A 24050-nucleotide genomic window follows, 5' to 3' on the forward strand; every position below is an offset into this window, starting at 1 on the left:
AGGAGGAGGTAGGGATGGAGGAGGATGGAGGAGGAGGTATGGATGGAGGAGGAGGTAGGGATGGAGGGGGAGGTAGGGATGGAGGAGGAGGTATGGATGGAGGAGGAGGTATGGATGGAGGAGGAGGTATGGATGGAGGAGGAGGTATGGATGGAGGGGGTATGGATGGAGGGTATATGGATGGAGGGGGTATGGCTTATTTCATGTCACTGTGGATATGTTTCAGCTAAATGTCTAAATTGTAAATTGCAGGAGCTGGTAGCGGAGGAAGCCAGAACGGGACACCGAACGGAGTAGCTCAGACGTCCAAGCGAGGAGGAGGCGGAGGAGGAGGAGGAGGAGGGGGGGGGCATGTAGGACGGGATGGAGGAGGAGGTGCGGAGAGAACGACGGTGGCGGCGGAACAAGCGGACATCCAGAACATGCTGCTGAAGAGCGGGGGGGTGGCGGGGGCGGCAGGGGGAGGAGACGCCGCGGTCAACAGCCACGAGGCCAGCGGTGGCGAGGAGGAGCTGGACAGCGCGGAGCCCATGTACGCCTGTGACATCTGCGGAGCGGCCTACACCATGGAGTCACTGCTGCAGAACCACCGCCTACGGGACCACAACATACGCCCGGGAGACGACGACGCCAGTAAGATCTACATACATGCTCTTCACTGAGGGGCGTTCATGTGTTGGTGTCATAGTTCACAGTATGGCCAGACAGTACCCCTTAATAGGCTAAACAAATATTTGAATAAATATCACTATGGAACTTTCCCAGTTTGTTATGTACATATAAACTAAGAAAAAATAGATTGCAAGTTTTTTTTTAAATATGTGTACATTTGCTTATATCGCCAAGACACGAATCACCAACAGGGATACTGCCAGTTTCAAAAACATGGTTTAATTTTGTTGATACATTCAAAAATGTAACTTTTTCCAGAAGGGATTGTGTCCTCTTATCAGCCCATACGTCAGGAAAAAATGTCTACTGTCATAAACAAATATCTATTTTCGCCTAGTTTTGGTATAAAATGTACGATAAACCCGGCTATGAATGATATATCAACAAACCCTTCTGTAATTAGAAGCAGGATATGGATGGGAAGAAATGTGGAAAGTTTGGTGTGTGTAGGGAAATGGTGTGTAAGTAAAATGATGATGATGCGGAGGAAGAGGAGGATGACGCTCATGCTAATGATGATGATGATGATGTTGTTAATACCAGGTTCTCGTAAGAAGAAGGCAGACTTCATCAAGGGCAACCACAAGTGCAACGTGTGTTCCAGAACCTTCTTCTCGGAGAGCGGGCTCCGGGAGCACGCCCAGACTCACCGCGGGCCGGCCAAGCACTACATGTGTCCCATCTGTGGTGAACGCTTCCCCTCGCTGCTCACCCTCACGGAACACAAGGTACCGTCAGCTGTCAGATTCAGATTCAGCTTTATTGTTGCATCTTTGTCATATTTGTCATATGCAAAAAAAAGCAAGATTCTTGGGTCTTGCCCCCTCGACCCACAGCATGGTAATAAAATACACAATGGAACAATACAATACACAAAAACACAATAAAACCAGCATAATAGTGACGTATGAAAAAAGTGCTGAGAGAGTTAATATAAAAAGTGCAACAGTAGAATAAATCAACATAAGGTACTTAAAATACTTGTGTAAAACGAATACATAAATATATACAATAAAATCTGAACGACTAAGGGCGGCTACGTGGCGTAGTGGGCAAGGCGCTCGCCACGAATACTGGAGACGCTGGGCTAGCCTGTTTGAGCCCAGCGCTCCACATTGCTTTCAGTTTAGCTGGTCGTTCATACTAATACACATTGGCCGTATTAGGGGGTGGGAAACTGATGGGTGGGGATCGGGCGTTGTGGACAGCGACTCCTACAGGTCGGTTGGTGCGCCTGCGCAGTAGAATCAGGAAGTGTCGGGGGCAGCGTGAGCCTCCTCCTCGCCACTGAGAGATCGAGCTGCGCAGGTGAAAAGATGCGACTGCTGTTACCTCAAGTACCGGAGGGGACTTGTGCTATGTATGACTTAGTCCACATTGCAGCCGGGAGGCAAGAAACAGCGTTCGTGACAGGGGAGGGTTGAATTGGATGATACAAAAATTGGGATGGGAGAAAATATAGAAAATGGGAGAAAAAGTGGATAAAAAAAAAATCTGAACGACTAAGTAGTGTTCATGAGTCTGATGGCTTGGTGAAAGTACGAGTCCTTGAGGCTGCTGGACCTGGCTCTGAGGCTGCTGGACCTGGCTCTGAGCCTGCTGGACCTGGCTCTGAGGCTGCGGTAACGCCTCCCGGAAGACAGCGGTTGGACCAAGCTGTTGTTGGGGTGGCTGGGGTCTTTTATGATCTTCCGGGCCTTGCTGATGCACCGACTGTCAGTCATCAAGCATGGAGAGGGTGGTTGTAGTGTGGAGAGGAGGGTTGTAGTGTGGAGAGGAGGGTTGTAGTGTGGAGAGGAGGGTTGTAGAGGAGAGGAGAGGAGGGTTGTAGTATGTAGTGTGTGATGTCTATGTTAGTGTGTTATGTCTATGTTAGTGTGTGATGTCTATGTTGGTGTGTGATGTCTATGTTAGTGTGTGATGTCTATGTTAGTGTGTGATGTCTATGTTAGTCTGTGATGCCTATGTTAGTGTGTCCGTATGTTAGTTTGTCTGTATATGTTAGGGGGCTTTCTCACTAGCCATTCGGGGTTGAATCACAGCGCGATCGCACCAAAATAGGGTGTGATCGTCCTAATGAGAACGCTCCCCCCGTCACCGGAGACGCTGATTTGCTCCAAACCTGGACCACTGGAATAGGTGGTTTTGGGTGCGTGCCAGTGGGAGCGGGGGGCGTGGTGTGCATGCTTACTGTAATGCTTCCATGCTTGCTTGAATTTTGGGCAGATAAAAACATACAGCAACAACTGAACAATACCCACAAAAACGATATTTATGGGCAATTTGGCGAGTTCAGACCTCAACCAAACAAGCATGTTGAGCCTCACGGCTCAGTGGATGAAAACTTCGAGATGAAGCCACGTTACAAGCACAAGACTTCCCTGGCTCGCATTAGACCTGGCAATTTTTTTGGCATTGCTATGTATACTATACATTGGTTTCTTGTTCGAATGCATTTATTTCTATAGACCAGTGGTGCCCAACCAGTCGGCCGTGATCGACTAGTAGATCAATGACATGCAATATAATTGACGCGAGCAATGGGCTAATGTTAGCTGCTAACTAGTAATAAATAGGCTAGCGTTAACCCTGGAAAACACTCAAAGCGGACTCCACAACACCAGTTCCATTCGTGAGAAAAGGGGGTGGGGTATATTGACATGGCTTGACAACAGAGGTTCAAATATAACTTCATATTTATTGGTTATTTGTTTCTTTATATCAGCATCCATTTTCCACCACCGTGTGTTAAACTATTCCTGTGTTGACGTTAGAGCGTGACATCATCGCCTACGGCAGCTTACACGCTCAAAGCGCAAACTGTAAACAATGAATGAATGAATGAATGAAAACTTTATTTAACAGATTGCAGAATGGGTACAATACAGTACGGCTCAATACACACAATTGTTAAGGGGATGCAGACCAGAGAAAGACGTTTGTCTTGTTTACATCAGGGTCCCCCATTTTCAATTCATATTGACATTTATGACATACACAACATACATGACATTTATGGCATAGGGACATACAGGTATTTAGTACTGATACATTTGTGACATAAACGGTATTCAAATATACTGTACTGTTACCCATAGATCCTGACAATATACATATGATGGGGAGGGGACTGTACATTAGGAGGGGGTGGGTGGGTGGGAGAGAAATATACATACGGCGGGGAGAGAATATATACATGCGGTGGAGAGGAGACTGTCTATTAGGAGGGTGTGGGGGGTTTGGACAATTACGGTGGCCAGTTTCGAATTGCAGCCTCCCGTAGGTGCTCTTTAAGAGCGGTTTTGAATGTGGGTAGGGATTCACATTCCTTTACAGCTTTGGGTAGGGCGTTCCACATTGATGTGGCATAATTGCGAAACGTGTTTAGTCCCTTGTTTGAGCCGAATCTGGGTTTAACATGATTTGTTGAGCTTCCTCTGGTGTTGTGGTCGTGGTATTCACTGACCTTTGGGAAGTATTTTGACATGTACATGGGTACCTTTGTCGTATAGTGTATCTTGTAGACCAGGCCCATTGCAAGTTGCTGTACTCTGTCGTCTAATCTAAGCCATCCTAGGTTGTCAAAGTGGGCAGGGGTGAGGTGGGTTCTAGGGGTAAGGTCAAGTAGTAGTCTGACCAGTTTGTTTTGTGATGTTTGTAATCTTGTTTTTAGCGCCTTTGAGGTGCTTTGGTACCATGAGGTGCAAGCATAGTCGTAGTACCCTTGAATGAGTGCTCCTGCCAGAGTCTTTCCTTGTGACAATATTGTCACCCACTGTAACTGAGAAGCCGTCGGTCTTGCTGAGTTTGTTATTTGAACCGAAGAGAATGGACTCTGTTTTGCCCATGTGTAATGATAGTTTGTTATCAGCGAGCCATATGCAGATTTTGCCTAGTTCCGAGCTGAACAAAACCCGGAGCGCACCAAGACTGCAGTGTGTACGCAAACTAGAGGGGGGAGAGGGAGGGGGGAAGTTCGCACCCAAGGACGGAGCGGAGCTGATTCGACCCCGAATGGCTAGTGAGAAAGCACCCTTAGTGTGTGATGTCTGTTAGTGTGCGATGTCTGTTAGTGTGTGATGTCTATGTTAGTGTGTCTGTCTGTTAGTGTGTCTCTGTCTATGTTAGTGTGTCTCTGTCTATGTTAGTGTGTGATGTCTATGTTAGTGTGTGATGTCTATGTTATGGAACTATCTGATGATTTCCAAACGCTCTTACAACAATATAGAACTCATTCATTTATATGCCAGGCCTGTTTTTAGAATCAGAATGGACTTCAGGTTAGTTCTACAGTGGTGGCAGTTAGATACTCTCAGTAGTACGTCCTCACAACACTAGCTGTTTGTGCTCATAGCCGTGTTTATTACATTTCCTTTTTTTTTTTTTAAGATCTTGTTGGGCTGGCATGTCTGCTTAGTTCTTATCGTCTTGTCTGTGTACCTGCTTCTGGCTTTGATCATCGACATCTCTTCAGGCTTCAACCCAAATTTAGACTTAAAAAAATACGTAAACAAAGAAACAACACGTTTAAATGGTCCTCGGAGAAGCAGCAGAGCACATGGAACAGGAAGTAGAGTAACTCAACAGCAGCCAGTGATCTCTTTCTCCGCTCTTAACCCGTTCACTGCCACACGGCAACGGGTTAACCATCTGTAGTGTGGTAGTGAAAGGGTTAACCTTCTGTAGTGTGGTAGTGAAAGGGTTAACCTTCTGTAGTGTGGTAGTGAAAGGTTAACCTTCTGTAGTGTGGTAGTGAAAGGTTAACCTTCTGTAGTGTGGTAGTGAAATGGTTAAAGGATAACTCCACTTTTTTTTTAAATTAGCTTATTTAACATCTTCCCTGGAGTTAGACAAGAAGATGCATACCTTTTTTGTCTCTGTGCGTGCATTTTAGCTTTGGGAATAGACGCTCCGTTAGCATAGCTTAGCTTCATCACTGGAAGTGGGGGAGGACAGTAGCCTTACAGTGCCTTACAGTGTATTGCAAGGTCTGACATTGACCAAACTTGATATGCATGACCTTGGTGGGCTCTAGGTCAACTCCTGAAAAGGGGGTCAATGTCAGACCTTGCAATCAAAAGTTAGGGGCGCACTGAAATTATGGCAAGGGTTATTAGCCCCCTAACTTTTGATTGCAAAGTCTGACATTGACCCCCTTTTCAGGAGTTGACCTAGAGCCCACCAAGGTCATGCATATCAAGTTTGGTCAATGTCAGACCTTGCAATACACTGTAAGGCACTGTAAGGCTACTGTCCTCCCCCACTTCCAGTGATGAAGCTAAGCTATGCTAACGGAGCGTCTATTCCCAAAGCTAAAATGCACGCACAGAGACAAAAAAGGTATGCATCTTCTTGTCTAACTCCAGGGAAGATGTTAAATAAGCTAATTTAAAAAAAAAGTGGAGTTATCCTTTAATGGTTCGCTGTTTCTCTGGTTTATTTTGTGTAATTATGTAAATTCTTGCACATCAGGGAGAATAAAATCACAAAAAGTTTTTAAGTACATATCATAATATATCTCTGGTCTAAGACACTGATGACGAGGAGGTTTCCCCAGGCTTACTGATCAGCGTTTAAAGGGTTAATATATAATGTATTTAAAGGGTTATTATAGCATGTGTTTAAAGGGTTATTATAGAATGTGTTTAAAGGGTTATTATAGAATGTGTTTAAAGGGTTATTATAGAATGTGTTTAAAGGGTTATTATAGAATGTGTTTAAAGGGTTATTATGTATTTAAAGGGTTATTATAGAATGTATTTAAAGGGTTATTATTATAGAAAATATTTAAAAGGTTATTATTATATAATGGATCGAAATGGTTATTATAGAATGTGTTTAAAGGGTTATTATAGAATGTGTTTAAAGGGTCTTCTATGAAACTTAAACGACATGATGATGATTATATATATATATATATATATATATATATATATATATATATATATATATATATATATATATATATCATTAATACGTGTGACCCCCCCCCCCCCCCCAGGTAACCCACAGTAAGAGCCTGGACACTGGCACGTGTCGGATCTGTAAGATGCCCCTGCAGAGCGAGGAGGAGTTTATCGAACACTGCCAGATGCACCCCGACCTGCGTAACTCTCTGACGGGCTTCCGCTGCGTGGTCTGCATGCAGACGGTCACCTCCAGCCTGGAGCTGAAGATCCACGGGACCTTCCACATGCAGAAGCTCTCCGCCGGGGGAGCGTCGGGGAACATAGGTGACTGTTACGACCCTGGCTCAGAGGGAAGCAACATAAGGGGGACACAGACAACGGTCAAGTTTAAACCAAAAGGTTATATTTATTACTGTTTCTTGCACAAACAAAAGGTCAATGTGGTGGAAGGGAGGGAGACACTGCTCCTACAGTGTCTTCCAGCAGCAGTGTGGCAGCATGTGTGGGGCGGGGGAGGGCCTTTTGAGCCCAGACAGGCAGCTTCCCAATTAGCAGCTGATTGCTGCAACACAGGAGACAGTGGCAAACAGACAGTGGCAAACAGCCTGGCACGTAACATCCCCACCCTTAAAATGGTTGCCCAGGAGGCAACCACCACAAAACATAGCACCTGAAACACAAAACAATCATTAATACAACATCCAACTATACAAAATATTGTGACCCATGAATCTGGAACTACCGTGAGTCACTACCACAAAGTGACAATGGGTCGGCCCCTGTCGAACACGACCATCAACCTTGACGAATGCTCCCCACTCGAGAACATTCGACAATGTTGTTTAATACAAACAACACTTCCCCGACTCTTGGGCAAATAAGCCCCCCCAAAATGTATGGACCCAGATGGAGTGGATCTGGTGGGAACACCCGATCTGTCTTCACCACCACCTGTTCTACTGAGGCGCCAGGCCTAAAAGCCAATCCACCCACGAACAGATCATCCCAAAACAAAAACCTTATTTGAACAGGCCGCTCCACCGATACCGACCTGTCAAACGGAGGCATCAAACTGGAATCAGCATGAGAGCTAAGCTCACTGCTCTCAGGACAGAAAACAGGAAAACAAAAAAAAACACGGCTCCCTGGCACCGCCACCGAGTCCGCCTCCCCCACTCCTGGCATCACCCGTTCAGGAGATAGTAATTCATGGTCAAAATGGTTGCCTCTCATTAGACTAGGTCATGAAGGCTGCTCCTGCTGTACAGGACACAGGTAACTAGGTTGACTAGCATACCTATCATACCCAGTGCCTGGCAGAGAGTCAGTGGGGTCACGTGAATCAACATCAGAATTATAAACTGACATACTGGGATCATCACCGCTGACAAGTGACACATCATGAACGTTAGAGCTACTGTAGGAAGGCTGGCAGCCTAATTCCGGCCTTGTAGCCTCTTTAACCAGAATGGTGCCACATGAAATATCAGAAACGGTGCCACATGAAGTAGCAACATTCCTCATAGCATCCTTCCCACTCTCATCCTCCAAGTCGCCTGTGGCCTCAGCCACCATACAGGCTGGGAAGACCTCGAGATACTGCTCCGCCAGATCATCTCCTGCCACCTGAGTATCCACGACAACAGCGATCCACCTTGAATTAAATCACACAGCCGAGTGAAACCTTGTTGGCTGCGTCACAGTCACGAAAGGGGCAACTTAATTAATTAATCCAATCCACTTTATTTAAAGAGCACATTTAAAAACAACAAAGTTTACCAAAGTGCTGTACAAGTCCCACAACATAAGATAAAAAAAGATTTTTTTTTAAAAATAATAATAATAATAAAAAAAAATATTAAAATATTGAAGCTCCGAATTAAAATCGAAGCTCGGCCCCGAAGCTTCGATTGCCAAAAAAAGCTTCGAAATGTTGCGTGCCAGCTCATCAGGGACCTCAGAAACTACAGGGATGGGAATTACAACTGGAGTAGCCAGCACTTTGCCACCTGCCAAATCATTCCCTAGAATGAAGGACACACCTTTTATGGGGATGTGAGAACACACCCCAACAACAACATTGCCTGATACTAAGGGAGAGTTGAGCGAGACCTCATGCAAAGGTGTATTCACAAAGCCTCCTCCAAATCCTTGAACAATGGCACCGGAATGCAATGAAGACTTCCGAAAATGGCAAAATCCCATCCAGAATGAGGGACTGAAAAGCTCCTGTATCTCTCCATATTGTAATAGCCTGCTTTGACAAACCCATCCATCATAAATGTTGACGAGCCCTCTAGCACTCTGTCCCCACCTTTGATACTCCCCCATCACCCTCTAACGCCGGCATAGGTGTTCTGCTTACGGTTTCTACCAGAGCCACAGTTTTTACATTTTTCTGTTCAAGCACAGGGCACCCAGCAACGATATGACCAGGCTCCTTACAGTAGAAACATATAACTCCCTCTGGGAATGCACTAGCAGAACCACCATGCCTAGGAGTTGAAGTAAACTGACCAGTAGACACAGGTCTTGGGAAACGGCCCCCCTGAAAAGGACGCCTACCCCTGGACTCAACACGGTATTCCTCTACAAAGACGGACTTGTGTATCAACACAAACTCATCAGCCAAGACAGCAGCGTCGCCTATCTTCAATACCTTATGCTCGTTTAGATGAGTGGAAACTGTATCAGGAACACAGCTTTTAAATTCCTCTAGGAGAATCAACTGTCTAAGCTGCTCTTTCGACTCTGCTTTCTGAGAGGTGCACCACCTATCAAACAGGTTCTCCTTCTCTTTTCCAAACTCAACATACGTTTGTCCCTCCGACCTGCGATAGCCTCTAAAACGCTGACGATAGGCCTCTGGGACTAACTCATAAGCCCTCAATATGGAAGATTTAACAAGCTCATAGTCAGCACTTTGTTCAAGGGACAGAAAAGTATACGCCTCTTGCGCCTTACCAACCAGGACACACTGCAGCAGCAGCGCCCAGGCCGTACTAGGCCACCCCAACTAGGCCACTCCTAACGGTCTGACCCCTCCTTGTTGCTCTGCTCCTACTAGTCTGACCCCTCCCTGTTGCTCTCTCCTAGGTGGTAATGGCTTCGCCTCCTCCTCTCCTAACGGTCTGACCCCTCCTTGTTGCTCTCTCCTAGGTGGTAATGGCTCCGCCTCCTCCTCTCCTAGCGGTCTGACCCTTCCTTGTTGCTCTCTCCTAGGTGGTAATGGCTCCGCCTCCTCCTTTCCTAACGGTCTGACCCCTCCTTGTTGCTCTCTCCTAGGTGGTAATGGCTCCGCCTCCTCCTTTCCTAACGGTCTGACCCCTCCTTGTTGCTCTCTCCTAGGTGGTAATGGCTCCGCCTCCTCTCCTAACGGTCTGACCCCTCCTTGTTGCTCTCTCCTAGGTGGTAATGGCTCCGCCTCCTCCTCTCCTAACGGTCAGCTGCAGCTTCACAAACTCTACAAATGTGCTCTGTGTCTGAAAGAGTTCAAGAACAAAGGAGAGTTGGTGAAGCTGGACGTGAACGGTCTTCCGTACGGTCTGTGCGCCGTCTGCATGAACAGGTTAGTGATCGGAAAAAAAACTACCCTTTTTATTTCTCTTATTTTTCGTGATTATCTACCACAAAACTGAACGTTATTGGCATAAATTAGAACGCAGTTCGTTTTCCCTACCTTTCTGTGAATGTTTAGCAAAAATCCACATTGCACACCGATTCAAAATGGCGGAGCCATATCCATTATAAGAAAGGAACTGTACTTTCAGTAGATTTCATTCACAGTTCTTGCTGCACTGCCCGGTGATACTAAATCCAGATTGAACTCTGCCATTGGAAAGAGTAGTATTAGTATTCTATAATAATATTTCAAATTGCATGTGTTCGGATGGCAGAATTCAGTACTGTATCTACAAAACATTCTGTTTAATCATATTCCCTTTATTAATTTGCTTAGATTCTTTGTACATATGATCTCAAGAAGGTACTTAACGAGATCAGTGGCAGTTCTTCATGTCTGGTCATTTTTAGCATGGTGTTATTCACCGTCAAAAAAATCATAATTTATATTCTCCTTTGTTTCATCACAATTTACTCAAGCCTAGTAACAGACACAATATTTCTGACACTGGGAATACATTCCCTGAGATCCATAGATGTCCCTAGATACCAGGAACATGCAAATGGGCCTTGTAGAAGTGGAGCAATCTTCCATTTACTTAGTTATGTATTTTTTGGCGAATTTTCTGAAAATATGGCTAGGGTTTAACAGGTTAACCTCTTAACACTTTCAGAGCCCAAGCTTAATCTTGATTTACCGCTTGAATGCCCACCATCCACTTCAATGTTAGCGTTAATAACGCCTAATCTATGTTTTAAATTATGGCTATGTGTCTAATCTGCCCGTCGCTTATCAATGACTCGTTTTCCAGTCAACATTGTCGAAGCGGATTGTTTTTTTATCGGTTCATTTTCGTTTTATAGCATTTTGAAAAGCCCTCGTTTTCAAGGAAAATATAAATATTCCATGATAATCGCCCTTTACCGGAATATTCTAGAATACACAAAAATGTTTTTCGGCCTATTTATGAATCGTTTTCAAATAAACGCTAGATTATCGATAGTATATGTGTACGTATGCACGCTATATAGGCGATCTGAAAAATCGATTCTTTGATTTCCTCAAAGCGATCGCGCACAAACAGCCACATCACACATAGGGCGAACGCTGAGATCTCAGCGAATACAACTCTGATTATCCCAAGACTTGTAAAATAGATTCCTTACCTCAGATCAGATGTTCTCCAAAAAGATCATTCCAATTCCTGATCGCCATTCCAAAAATCGATCGCTTTTATTGATCCAACGCTACATACTGTACATATGTATTCCACGCTGTTCTGAGGCTCCACAATGAATCCGAACGGCTCGGGTTACATGCCTGAGAAGTAAAATGTGGATTCCAGATTTTTCTTTTCTCATCCATTTTCATTGAGTCCATTCCAAAAGGGTGCATTACCATCCGGGAGACGATAGGGGGCGGTTTTTTCCACATCTGAGCTCCTACAGGGGCTGCATACCAACGGGAGACTCGGTTGATGCAATATGAATAAAATTGGCTAATAAAGAAATTAAACGCTAATTGTCGTGGTGGGCATTCAGGCATTGGGCTGATAACACGTCTTATCACGTGGTGGGCACTGAAAGTGTTAACAGTCCTGCAAATCGGCCCCTTTAATACAATCTAATGTCATTCCATGTCACCCGTGAGGTCTGAGGTCAGAGAGCAGCTGTGTGGGGGTTCAGTGCCTTGCTCCTAAAAGCTATCCCTCCATCCACCCAGGGGCACCAACGGCCAGAGCCCCGGCCTGGGAGGAGCGGCCACGCCGGGGGAAGCCCAGGGAGAGAAGGCCCTGTCCGGGCTGAGGTGTCCAGAGTGTGCGGTGAAGTTTGAGACCCTGGATGACCTGGAGAGCCACGTTCAGACAGACCACCCGGAAATCAGCCCCGAAACCAGCAACTCCAAGAAGGGTACCGAGGCCTCGCCTGCCCCTAAGGTGAGGATACATGGAGAGATGGGTGGAGGGATGGGTGGATGGATGGATGGATGGATGGATGGATGGATGGGTGGCTGGATGTATTGATCCAAAAGGAGGCAGTACCTACACAATCAGACAGAAGCTACTAACCCTACTACCCTCAGTACCTACACAATCAGACAGAAGCTACTAACCCTACTACCCTCAGTACCTACACAATCAGACAGAAGCTACTGACCCCACTACCCTCAGTACCTACACAACCAGACAGAAGCTACTAACCTACTACCCTCAGTACCTACACAATCAGACAGAAGCTACTAACCCTACTACCCTCAGTACCTACACAATCAGACAGAAGCTACTAACCTACTACCCTCAGTACCTACACAGTCAGACAGAACCTACTGACCCTACTACCCTCAGTACCTACACAGTCAGACAGAAGCTACTAACCCTACTACCCTCAGTACCTACACAATCAGACAGAAGCTACTGACCCTACTACCCTCAGTACCTACACAATCAGACAGAAGCGACTAACCCTACTACCCTCAGTACCTACACAACCAGACAGAAGCTACTAACCCTACTACCCTCAGTACCTACACAACCAGACAGAAGCTACTAACCCTACTACCCTCAGTACCTACACAACCAGACAGAAGCTACTAACCCTACTACCCTCAGTACCTACACAACCAGACAGAAGCTACTAACCCTACTACCCTCAGTACCTACACAACCAGACAGAAGAGACTAACCCCACTACCCTCAGTACCTACACAACCAGACAGAAGAGACTAACCCCACTACCCTCAGTACCTACACAACCAGACAGAAGCTACTAACCCTACTACCCTCAGTACCTACACAATCAGACAGAAGCGACTAACCCCACTACCCTCAGTACCTACACAACCAGACAGAAGAGACTAACACTACTACCCTCAGTACCTACACAATCGGACAGAAGCGACTAACCCCACTACCCTCAGTACCTACACAATCAGACAGAAGCTACTAACCCTACTACCCTCAGTACCTACACAATCAGACAGAAGCGACTAACCCCACTACCCTCAGTACCTACACAGTCAGACAGAAGCTACTGACCCTACTACCTTCAGTACCTACACAGTCAGACAGAAGCTACTAACCCTACTACCCTCAGTACCTACACAATCAGACAGAAGCGACTAACCCCACTACCCTCAGTACCTACACAATCAGACAGAAGCTACTAACCTACTACCCTCAGTACCTACACAGTCAGACAGAAGCTACTAACCCTACTACCCTCAGTACCTACACAATCAGACAGAAGCGACTAACCCTACTACCCTCAGTACCTACACAATCAGACAGAAGCGACTAACCCCACTACCCTCAGTACCTACACAATCAGACAGAAGCTACTAACCTACTACCCTCAGTACCTACACAATCAGACCGAAGCTACTAACCCTACTACCCTCAGTACCTACACAATCAGACAGAAGCTACTAACCCTACTACCCTCAGTACCTACACAATCAGACAGAAGCTACTGACCTTACTACCCTCAGTACCTACACAATCAGACAGAAGCTACTGACCCTACTACCCTCAGTACCTACACAATCAGACAGAAGCGACTAACCCCACTACCCTCAGTACCTACACAACCAGACAGAAGCTACTGACCCTACTACCCTCAGTACCTACACAATCAGACAGAAGCTACTAACCCTACTACCCTCAGTACCTATACAATCAGACAGAAGCTACTAACCCTATTACCCACACTCTATGCTATAGTAGGTTTACCCGGTAGGTCAGAATTCAGCTCCTACTGTGCAGTATGGTGGTTATGTTTCTGGCCTGGTCTTTGTCATGGGAATAAAAATCACACTGCATGTTATTAGTGTCAACAGTAGCAATATGCAGCATCTAACTCGGTTGGACGTTACATCATTTGTGTTGAATAGATGCAGATAAATAGTTGTTTACACTTGAAAGGCACATTGTCAACATGGGGTTTAAATGGGCTGCTTCCATGATTGTTTTGGTTGTAGAGAACGTCAGTGAAGTCATTTATGGGAATAAAGTATAAATCCACGTCCTGAAACCAAGCTGAAGCATAGTCAACCTAGGTACGGTAGGTGAGTGAGGGGATCCCAACCGCCATGCATAGGCCTACGGAAGCATTCCTGTGCACCGTAGGAAAGATTCCGTACTGAAAATACCATACTTCTACTGAAAAAGTTAAGAATACTGAACCTCTGTACTGAAGAGACTCGGTATTTAAAAGGAAAAAAATAATATTTTATCCCCCCTCCCACCTGCAAAATCTTGCGCCTCTAATGCAACGAACGTCATACGCCTCATTAACTCTGCCTCTCTTTGTTAACTACAACAAGCAATGCTGTTTGTTATTTAAGATGAGGTCGGACTCGGCACTGACAGATTTGTGTTCATTGTGCTGCTTTTATAAAGCCTCAAATGACGGCTTACAATATTTCATGAAAGCAAAGTGTTTTGTTTGTCTAAGATTTTAAAAAGGTTTCAACTTTACAGCACTGACAATTCTATATAGTATTTTTTAGTGTCATGACCCATATAAAAACATGTCTTAATAAAAAGATTAAGTCGAATTCTGCCTTTGTCTCTATTAACTGCATATACATATTTATATAATTGTTTGCTTTATAGACGAAGGTTGCAACATAATTATGTAATGTAATGTTGTTGGCTGTGTAATGGATAGCAGCCGCCCGACTCATTATTCATTTAATTAATACGACGGCCAAAAAAAGCTTCGAAGGTCAGCCCTAACTTCTACTAAACCATCATAAAGTTAAGTTACTGAACCTCTGTACTGAAGAGACTGTACTGCTACTAAACCATCATAAAGTTAAGTTACTGAACCTCTGTACTATAAAGACTGTACTGCTACTAAACCATCATAAAGTTAAGTTACTGAACCTCTGTACTATAAAGACTGTACTGCTACTAAACCATCATAAAGTTAAGTTACTGAACCTCTGTACTATAAAGACTGTACTGCTACTAAACCATCATAAAGTTAAGTTACTGAACCTCTGTACTATAAAGACTGTACTGCTACTAAACCATCATAAAGTTAAGTTACTGAACCTCTGTACTATAAAGACTGTACTGCTACTAAACCATCCAGAATAATACTGACCTCGTTACGGAGGCTGTACTGTGTGGGGTGCTCAGACATGCTACATGTGTGTGTTCCAACCAGTGTGGAAGCTGGCGTGTGTACTACGGAGACTGTTTGTGTGTGTGTTGTGTGTGTGTGCTTGTGTGTGTGTGCACTAGGGCTGCAACTAATGACTAATTTGGTAGTCGACTAATCTGCCGATTATTTTTTCGATTAGTCGACTAATCGAAAACCAATGTAAACAACAACAAACAATTTTTTTTTTTTTTTTTTTTTTTTTAACACTTTGACTGCCTAAAAACGCTTTACAGCGTCATTGCTGGCGATGCTAAAGTTGCCGGGGGACGCTGTACAGCGTCCTTATATCAATATTTCAAAAATCTGCGATCTGATCCATAATGTCCCTCCGCTGGTCTGAGAACCACCAGCAGGACCCACTGAGCTCTCTGGCGGTTCAGGAGCGCCATCTGGTGGCCGATCGCGCAACCGCTTAACAGGAAGCACAGTGGAGGTTGTGCTACATGTCCGTATTGCTTCCGGCCACTCGGGATAGGTTCCGGCATTCTAGCTCGTCACTCTACATAGCGATCGATTGCCAATAACTCGATAAACAACATGATTTGGACGTATATACCATTATACAAGCTGGAGATGGACCGGGTAATAATATATCCCATAATGATAAAATTTCTACTCGACGATGATCGCCCAACGGCGCGCGGAGACTGGGGTGAGTTTCAGCGTGTAACGTTACCATCTTCGATACTAACTGCTTTTATCAACATTTGACCCACATTAGATGATTGGTATAACGCTGCCCACGGAATTATAAACGCCCCCTCGCCCATCCGGTCAACATCAGATGACGTGTAGTAACTTCTAGAAGTACGTCTAGTTGGAATTTTTTATATCGCGCTGATTGCCATCAAACTGTATTTCATCATCAATATAATGCATTTGGGGCTATATATCACGTTCTGGAGAAAGTTGCAGAAAGAGATGAAAACATACTTATACATTAGACCATACTTTACTATGAATATGTGAATGAAAAAGTTTAACGTTGCTACACAATGAACAATACATATAGGACTTTGAATGGGCCCTAATAATGGCAATGTAGCAATAGAATTTAAAAAGTTATAGCCCTGCAAAGAAGGGGACTTTCTCCATAGACAAATAGCGCTGGCAATCTATGGTATATCATTAATTTAACCCATGGCAGCCAAAGTGTTAATTACCTATCTTTGTGAAAGTGGCTTCTCAGCTCTGGTCCAGCTGAAGACAAAGCAGAGGAACAGATTGGACATTGAGCATGACCTCAGAGTTGCTTGTCTACCATCACCCCAGGCTTTGAGACTCTTGTCAGGACCAAACAACAACATCATAACATGATGATCCCATAGCAAATTAAAATAATGACTCATGAAACATTTGAATTTGGATCTTTAAGCCACTTTAAATGAAAATGTATTTGAAGAACAATACAGCAATCACTCATAACAAGATAAATAAATTAAATAATACAAATTAAAGTGGAAGTGTACTTTAAATAACTTTTGTTTGCTGTGTGTGAGAGGAGTCCGTGTGTGTGTATGTGTGTGTGTCTTACTCTGATCGCTGTGTGAGTGAGAGGAGTGTGTGTACTGTGTAATTTGTGTGTGTGTCTTACTATGATCGCTGTGTGAGTGAGAGGTGTGTACTGTGTAATTTGTGTATGTGTGTGTGTCTTACTCTGATCGCTGTGTGTGAGTGAGAGGAGTGTGAATGTGTGTGTGTCTTACTCTGATCGCTGTGTGTGAGAAAGAGGAGTGTGAATGTGTGTGTGTCTTACTCTGATCGCTGTGTGTGAGTGAGAGGAGTGTGTATGTGTGTGTGTCTTACTCTGATCGCTGTGTGTGAGTGAGAGGAGTGTGTATGTGTGTGTCTTACTCTGATCGCTGTGTGTGAGTGAGAGGAGTGCGTGTGTAATGCAGCGTTTCCGTTAGCCGGTAATTACCGGTATTTGACCGGCAAAATCTGTTGAAGTCCGACATATTTCATCTCTCCGGTCTTAATGTCCGGTGAAAATAATTCCCTGAGTCTAAGCACAATTTGATTATTTGAATTGTATTAAAATAGGCTAAAATTAAATAGCCTATGCGATGAACGAAACGATCATTACATTTGTTTCCTCGTTGCTTCTAATAATGACAACGACGTTGTCACCGAGAGCTTAGTGCTGGGTGTGCGAACTTTTGTGAAGCTGCAGAGCCATAGCACCAGCAGCCCAATGCAGTATTCCAGCAGTACTCCAATTCAGCCATTTTCAGCCAATGTTGGGTGGGGCGCGCTGCTGTGCGGTTCCCAGAAAAGAGCCAATAACAGCTGGATCAGCTGCTCTGCAGCACCATACTCTTTGCAAATAAGTCGTTGCGAGGTGGAGAGAGTCGTCACGCAAACCACGATAATGTTGCCGTCTCTCTGCTTTCTCAGTTCTTCGCTTGATATAATTAATACAAATATCCAATATAACGGAATTCGTTAGCTCATAAAAATGTGATTATAACAGACTGCTGTTTAGTGTCGGACCGACTGCCCACATACGCGGTCTATTTTATTTCAAGTCAGCAGCAGCACGGAGTATCGAGGGACTTATTTTATTTGGAATATATTAATGACTGTATACGCAAAAGTAGCATAGTTTTAAGTAATACTATTATAAATCTACATGCCTTGAGGATGACATTCTTTATATAGCCTGCCTATCAATTGTTTTAAAGCTCAATAAACTATGACCGGAATTAATCTCATTTGTCCGGTAGATTGAAATCTTGCCGGTCACGGAGACCGGCAACAATTTTTTCTAACGGAAACCCTGGTGTAATGTATTGTGTGTCTAGTCTGATCATCATCTCCTGCAGGGGAACAATGTTTTCAATGTCCAAAATTTGCTATGGGATCATCATGTTATGATGTTGTCTGGAACCCTGAGAAGCCACTCTCACAAAGATAGGTAGTGCACAAAAAAAAAAAAAAAAAAAAAAAAAAAAATGTATGACTAATCGACGCAACACTTTCTCGTTGACGATTTTTTATAATCGACGTCGTCGATTATGTCGACTAATCGTTGCAGCCCTAGTGTGCACGCACACGCGTGTGTGCTTTATGTTTGGTGCTTTATGTTTGTGTATATTCACATGTGTGTACATACTTCCACTTTTGTATGCTGGTGTGTGTGTGTGTGTGGTGTGTGTGGTGTGTGTCTGTGCGCGCGCGCGTGTGCGCGTGTATGTGTGTGTGTGTGTGAGCCCCGCTGGGTCTCTGGGCTGGCTCGTGCTGATGCATTGTGGGAGCTGCTCACTCTACTTGATATTGACAGTCAGCCTCCCCAGGACCCAGAGAGAGAGTGTGTGTGTGTGTGTGTGTGCGTGTGTGTGCGACTACATATTTATGTGTGTGTGTATGTTTCCTGGGACCCTCTGTCTTTACCTGAACCTTTGTTTCTGCTTAGTCTAACAGCAGACAGGGTCGGTAGTGTGTGCCTGCGTGCATGTGTGTGTGCGTGTGTGTGTGTGTGTGTGTGTGCGTGTGTGTGTGCGTGTGTGTGTGTGTGTGTGTGTGTGTGTGTGTGCGTGCACTCAGCCGAGCAGTCTGAAAGCACAGCGATAGCGGAGTCAGGCCGATGTGTATTTATTTGTATGTGTTTGTGCATGAGTGATCACTGTGTGCTATGAATGGATAAGCAGGGTATCTCTCTCTCTCTCTCTCTCTCTCTCTCTCTCTCTCTCTCTCTCTCTCTCTCTCTCTCTCTCTCTCTCTGTCTCTGTATCTCTCTCTCTCTCTCTCTCTCTCTGTATCTGTCTCTGTCTCTGTATCTCTCTCTCTCTCTCTGTCTCTGTCTCTGTCTCTGTATCTCTCTCTGTCTCTCTCTCTCTTTATTTCTCTGTCTATCTCTCTCTCCTCTTCTCTATCATTCTTTATCTCCTTCGCTATCTCTCTCTATCTTTCTCTCTCTCTTTATGTCTCTGTATCTCTCTCTATATATCTATATCTCTCTCTATCTCTCTCTATACATCTCTCTGTCTCTTTCTCTCTCTCTCTCCTCTCTCTCTCTCTCTCTCTCTCTCTCTCTCTCTCTCTCTCTCTCTCTCTCTCTCTCTCTCTCTCTCTCTCTCTCTCTCTCTCTCTCTCTCTCTCTCTCTCTCTCTCTCTTTCTCTCTCTCTATCTCTCTCTCTCTCCCTCTCTCCCCCTATCTCTCCTATAGGAACTCTACCAGTAGTCATTGTGATATTAGATTAGATTAGATTAGATTCACTTTGTTGTCATTACACAGTACAAGACAGTGCAACGAGATTGTGTACGTCTAACCACGATGTGACAATCAACAGTCGGTTGCAATATAAAACACATAAATAAAACTGTCGGGTAAAGTGCAATGGTTAGCACAATGTGAAGTGATGAGAATGCTAAATATAATAAAAAATAATCATTAAAATAAAGTCTACATAAGCTATGGCTATACACAGGTATACAGTGAGGTGCAGTGGGCTATGTAGAGTTTTGATTCAGAAGTCTGACAGCTGAGGGGAAGAAACTATTCGTGGTCCTGTTGGTTCTGCCTGGGAGGCTGCAGTATAGCATGCCCCAGAGCGAGTACCCCGCAGGCGGGTGAACAGTCCATGGTTGGGGTGAGAAGTGTATTTGATGATGTTCCGTGCTCTCCGTGAGCACCGCTTCTCATAGATTGATGAGATGGGGGGGGGGGGGGGGGGGGGTCTTGATGATGCGTTGGGCTATTTTCACTACCCTCTGCAGTGATTTCCTGTCCTTAACGGTGCAGTTGCCGTAGCAGACTGAGATGCAGGTGGTGAGGATTAGGGATGGGAATTGATAAGATTTTATCGATCCGATTCCATTATCGATTCTTCTTATCTGTCCGGTTCCATTATCGATTCCCTTATTGATCCCTGATAAATTTATAATTAAATATATAAATTGGAAATGCAACAGAACTAAGCTGGTTAGAATAACAACATGCAACTTGACATTTCTGATTGTCATTTATCATTTATTGTTAAGCCCCCATGTCAGAAAAATACAAAAACTGTAAAAAAATAAATTAACTATACACCTAAATAAAATTATGTATTTGAGATTCTCTTAAACTAATTTAATCTATTGAACTGTAGTTGCATTCAACAGGTCGTTATTGCAAAATAGAATTCGTTAGCAATAACCTACCTGTATAAATAAAGGTTAAAAGTAAAAAAATAACTGACACATAATTAACATCTAGGAAAGCAATTCACCTACCGAAATTCTGAGGCTTCTACTGTACCTCCTCTGATGTCGTGCGCACGCACGCGCACACACACACGCACGCACACGCACACACACACACACACACAGAGAGACGGCTCCCTCCCCCCGAGCCCCCACCCGTGCCAGCTCAGTGTTCTCTCTCTGTCTCTCTCTGCAATGAGCATGGCTATTTAGCTAGCTAGCGCTAACATTAGTTTACCACGTAAAAAGTTTTCACTGCACATAGAAACGGTCGCAATTTCGAGCCCTTTAGGTTTTCCTAGTCAAGGAATCAAATAGTCTGCTATGGCTGCAACTGTCGGAAAAACATGGCATCGATAAGAGGAATCGATAGTCACGGAGGCATGCGATTCCAGAAATCGGACAATTAGGAACCGGTTCCCAACGGGATGCTCTCAATTGTACAGCGATAAAAGTTTCACTAGCACGGGAGGGGATAGGTGGAGTTTGGCCAACTTCCTCAGGAAAAAGAGGCGCTTGTGGGCCTTCTTGACCAGGGTCGAGGTGTTGGTGGTCCAGGACAGGTCCTCAGAGATGTGGACTCCCAGGAATTTGAAACTACAGACACGCTCAACCTCCTCTCCATTGATGCGGATGGGGCTGTGCGTAGGGTTGGGCATCGTTTGGATTTGAACGATTCCGGTTCCGATTCCGATTCTCCATATCGATTCCTGTTCTGAACGATTCTCGATTCCGATTCTTTGAGGTGCAGGTCACAGCTTATTTCGCAGGAGCATTTTTAATTTTTTTTTATTTTACATTTTTTTCATACTATTCACATTTTCAGTTGACTTGATACAGTTTAATTTGGTTGCTGTACTGTAACTAGGGTATTAATAAACAAAGTATAAAAAAAAAAAAAAATTATTTTTATTTATTTTTTTTAGAATCGAAATGCAGGTATGTTACTTCCGGTTCCAGAACCGGAAGTTAGGAACCGGTTCCTAATTAGAACCGGTTTTCGGTGCCCAACCCTAGCTGTGCGTGCCTGTTTTATTTCTCCTGAAGTCCACCACTATCTTAGTTTTGTTGGTGTTGAGGGCCAGGTTGTTATTAGCACCCCACAGAGCTAGGTACCGGACCTCCTCTCTGTACGCCGACTCGTCATATATCATTTGAATCGCCCTGACATAATGTTCTAGAGATGATGATCAGATTACAGTAGAGTGTGTATTGAACTGAACTGCTTATTTGATGGATCTCGGAGACAAGTAGCCAGAAAGCGACTCAGTAATCAGATTACAGTAAGTAATTAGATTATAGTAAGTAATTTGTAATCTGTGAGCTCTCTAACCCCTGGTCTGTCGCTGTCTCTGGCAGATCCGCTGAGACAGTTTGGAGTGGAATATCTCTTTATGAATAATGAAATACATATTACTCAAATTAATATTTTATGTGCAGGCCTATTATAATATTAATGTGTGTGTGCGCATGTGTGTGTGTGTGTGTGTCTCTGCAGTGTGCATGTGCCCTTAACAGTGTATTTCATGCCATATGACCTGACCTGTGTTTGTTTGTGTGTGTGTGTGTGTGTGTGTGTGTGTGTCTCCCTGCAGAAGAAGACGTACCAGTGTATTAAATGCCAGATGACGTTTGAGACGGAACGAGAGATCCAGATTCACGTGGCCAACCACATGATCGGTGAGCCAAACGCAAATGATGTGCGAGCGAGCGCGCGCGTGTATGCGTGTGACAGTGTGAGTGTCTGAGTGTGCAGTGTATCCCACAGGGTATCTGTGGTGGCAGGTTTGAGTGACAGGTTTGAGTTGAGTCACAGACACACAGTGCAACACAACAAGTGCTGTTTATATATCATTGTGGGGATATGCAGTATTTATGGTGGTCTGTCTAATATTTATGGTGGTCTGTCTGATATTGAGGTGGTCTGTCTGATATTGCGGTGGTCTGTCTGATATTGTGGTGGTCTGTCTGATATTGAGGTGGTCTGTCTGATATTGCGGTGGTCTGTCTGATATTGCGGTGGTCTGTCTGATATTGAGGTGGTCTGTCTGATATTGTGGTGGTCTGTCTGATATTGAGGTGGTCTGTCTGATATTGAGGTGGTCTGTGTGATATTGAGGTGGTCTGTCTGATATTGTGGTGGTCTGTCTGATATTGAGGTGGTCTGTGTGATATTGTGGTGGTCTGTCTGATATTGAGGTGGTCTGTCTGATATTGTGGTGGTCTGTCTGATATTGTGGTGGTCTGTCTGATATTGCGCTGGTCTGTGTGATATTGAGGTGGTCTGTGTGATATTGTGGTGGTCTGTCTGATATTGAGCTGGTCTGTGTGATATTGCGGTGGTCTGTCTGATATTGCGGTGGTCTGTCTGATATTGCGGTGGTCTGTGTGATATTGAGGTGGTCTGTCTGATATTGCGGTGGTCTGTCTGATATTGAGGTGGTCTGTCTGATATTGTGGTGGTCTGTGTGATATTGTGGTGGTCTGTCTGATATTGAGGTGGTCTGTGTGATATTGTGGTGGTCTGTGTGATATTGAGGTGGTCTGTCTGATATTATGGTCTGTCTGATATTGAGGTGGTCTGTGTGATATTGCGGTGGTCTGTCTGATACTGTGGTTGATAACTTCACTGTTCACTGGAACATTACTGTGTAGTTTAGAAAACAGCTGCTCTTGTTCTGCAGGGTAAAAATCACACAGTGACACGTTGTCTCAGTATGTGTGACTTAACATCACTCTTTACACACACACGCACATGCACACACACACACACACATGCACACACACACACACACACAGACACACACACACACACACACACACACTCACACACACAGACACACACACACACACACACACACACACACACACACACACATGCACACACACTCACACATGCACACACACACACACACATGCACACTCACACACACACACACAGACACACATGCACACACACACACACACATACACACACACATGCACACACACAGACACACCTCACAGTGTGAGACTGGCGGTTGAATAGTTATCTTTCTGTTGCACTGTGTGTGTGTGTGTGTGTGTGTGTGTGTGTGTGTGTGTGTGTGTGTGTGTGTGTGTGTGTATCCTGGCCAGCTGTTGTGTTGATTATCAGTTGGCAGTACTGCCTATATATATATATATATATATATATATATATATATATATATATATAGAGCACATGTACCACCCTGCTTTTAGAGCACACCTTCAGCTTAAAGAGCAATTCCACCAAAAATAGACATTCAGGTTATTTCTCCGTAGTGTTTTTCCCCTCATGGTTATTTTGAATAGTAAACACAAGTTCTTGAGATGAAAGAACATATTTGTTTGCCTGCGTGTTTTCTTGCCTGTGTGCAGAGTTTTTTGCAAATCATTCTTGCTTGCATGTGTGTGTTAGTGAGCCTCACTAAAGCCTCACTCTGTAGTTCTGTGTGTGTTAGTGTGCTCCTGTAGGCCTCACTAAAGCC

At 44.4% G+C, this 24050-nt stretch overlaps 1 protein-coding gene across 1 annotated transcript in view; it reads left to right on the top strand.

Annotated features, from left to right (window-relative positions):
* LOC311248665 (zinc finger protein 423-like) overlaps positions 1-22295 on the top strand; it is a gene marked incomplete at both ends in the record, with an annotated part of 35341 nt that extends 13046 nt beyond the window's left edge. Inside the window, 6 exons of the mRNA XM_084339512.1 lie at positions 253-633; positions 1216-1400; positions 6674-6980; positions 9990-10149; positions 11926-12139; positions 22155-22295. Coding sequence (XP_084195638.1) covers positions 253-633; positions 1216-1400; positions 6674-6980; positions 9990-10149; positions 11926-12139; positions 22155-22295 — 1388 coding nt within the window. The remainder of the gene's footprint in view (positions 1-252; positions 634-1215; positions 1401-6673; positions 6981-9989; positions 10150-11925; positions 12140-22154) is intronic.
* Positions 22296-24050: the final 1755 nt, after the last annotated feature.

Source organism: Notolepis coatsorum (assembly GCF_963971535.1).
Source record: "Notolepis coatsorum genome assembly, contig: SCAFFOLD_706, whole genome shotgun sequence".
Classification (NCBI taxonomy): domain Eukaryota; kingdom Metazoa; phylum Chordata; class Actinopteri; order Aulopiformes; family Paralepididae; genus Notolepis; species Notolepis coatsorum.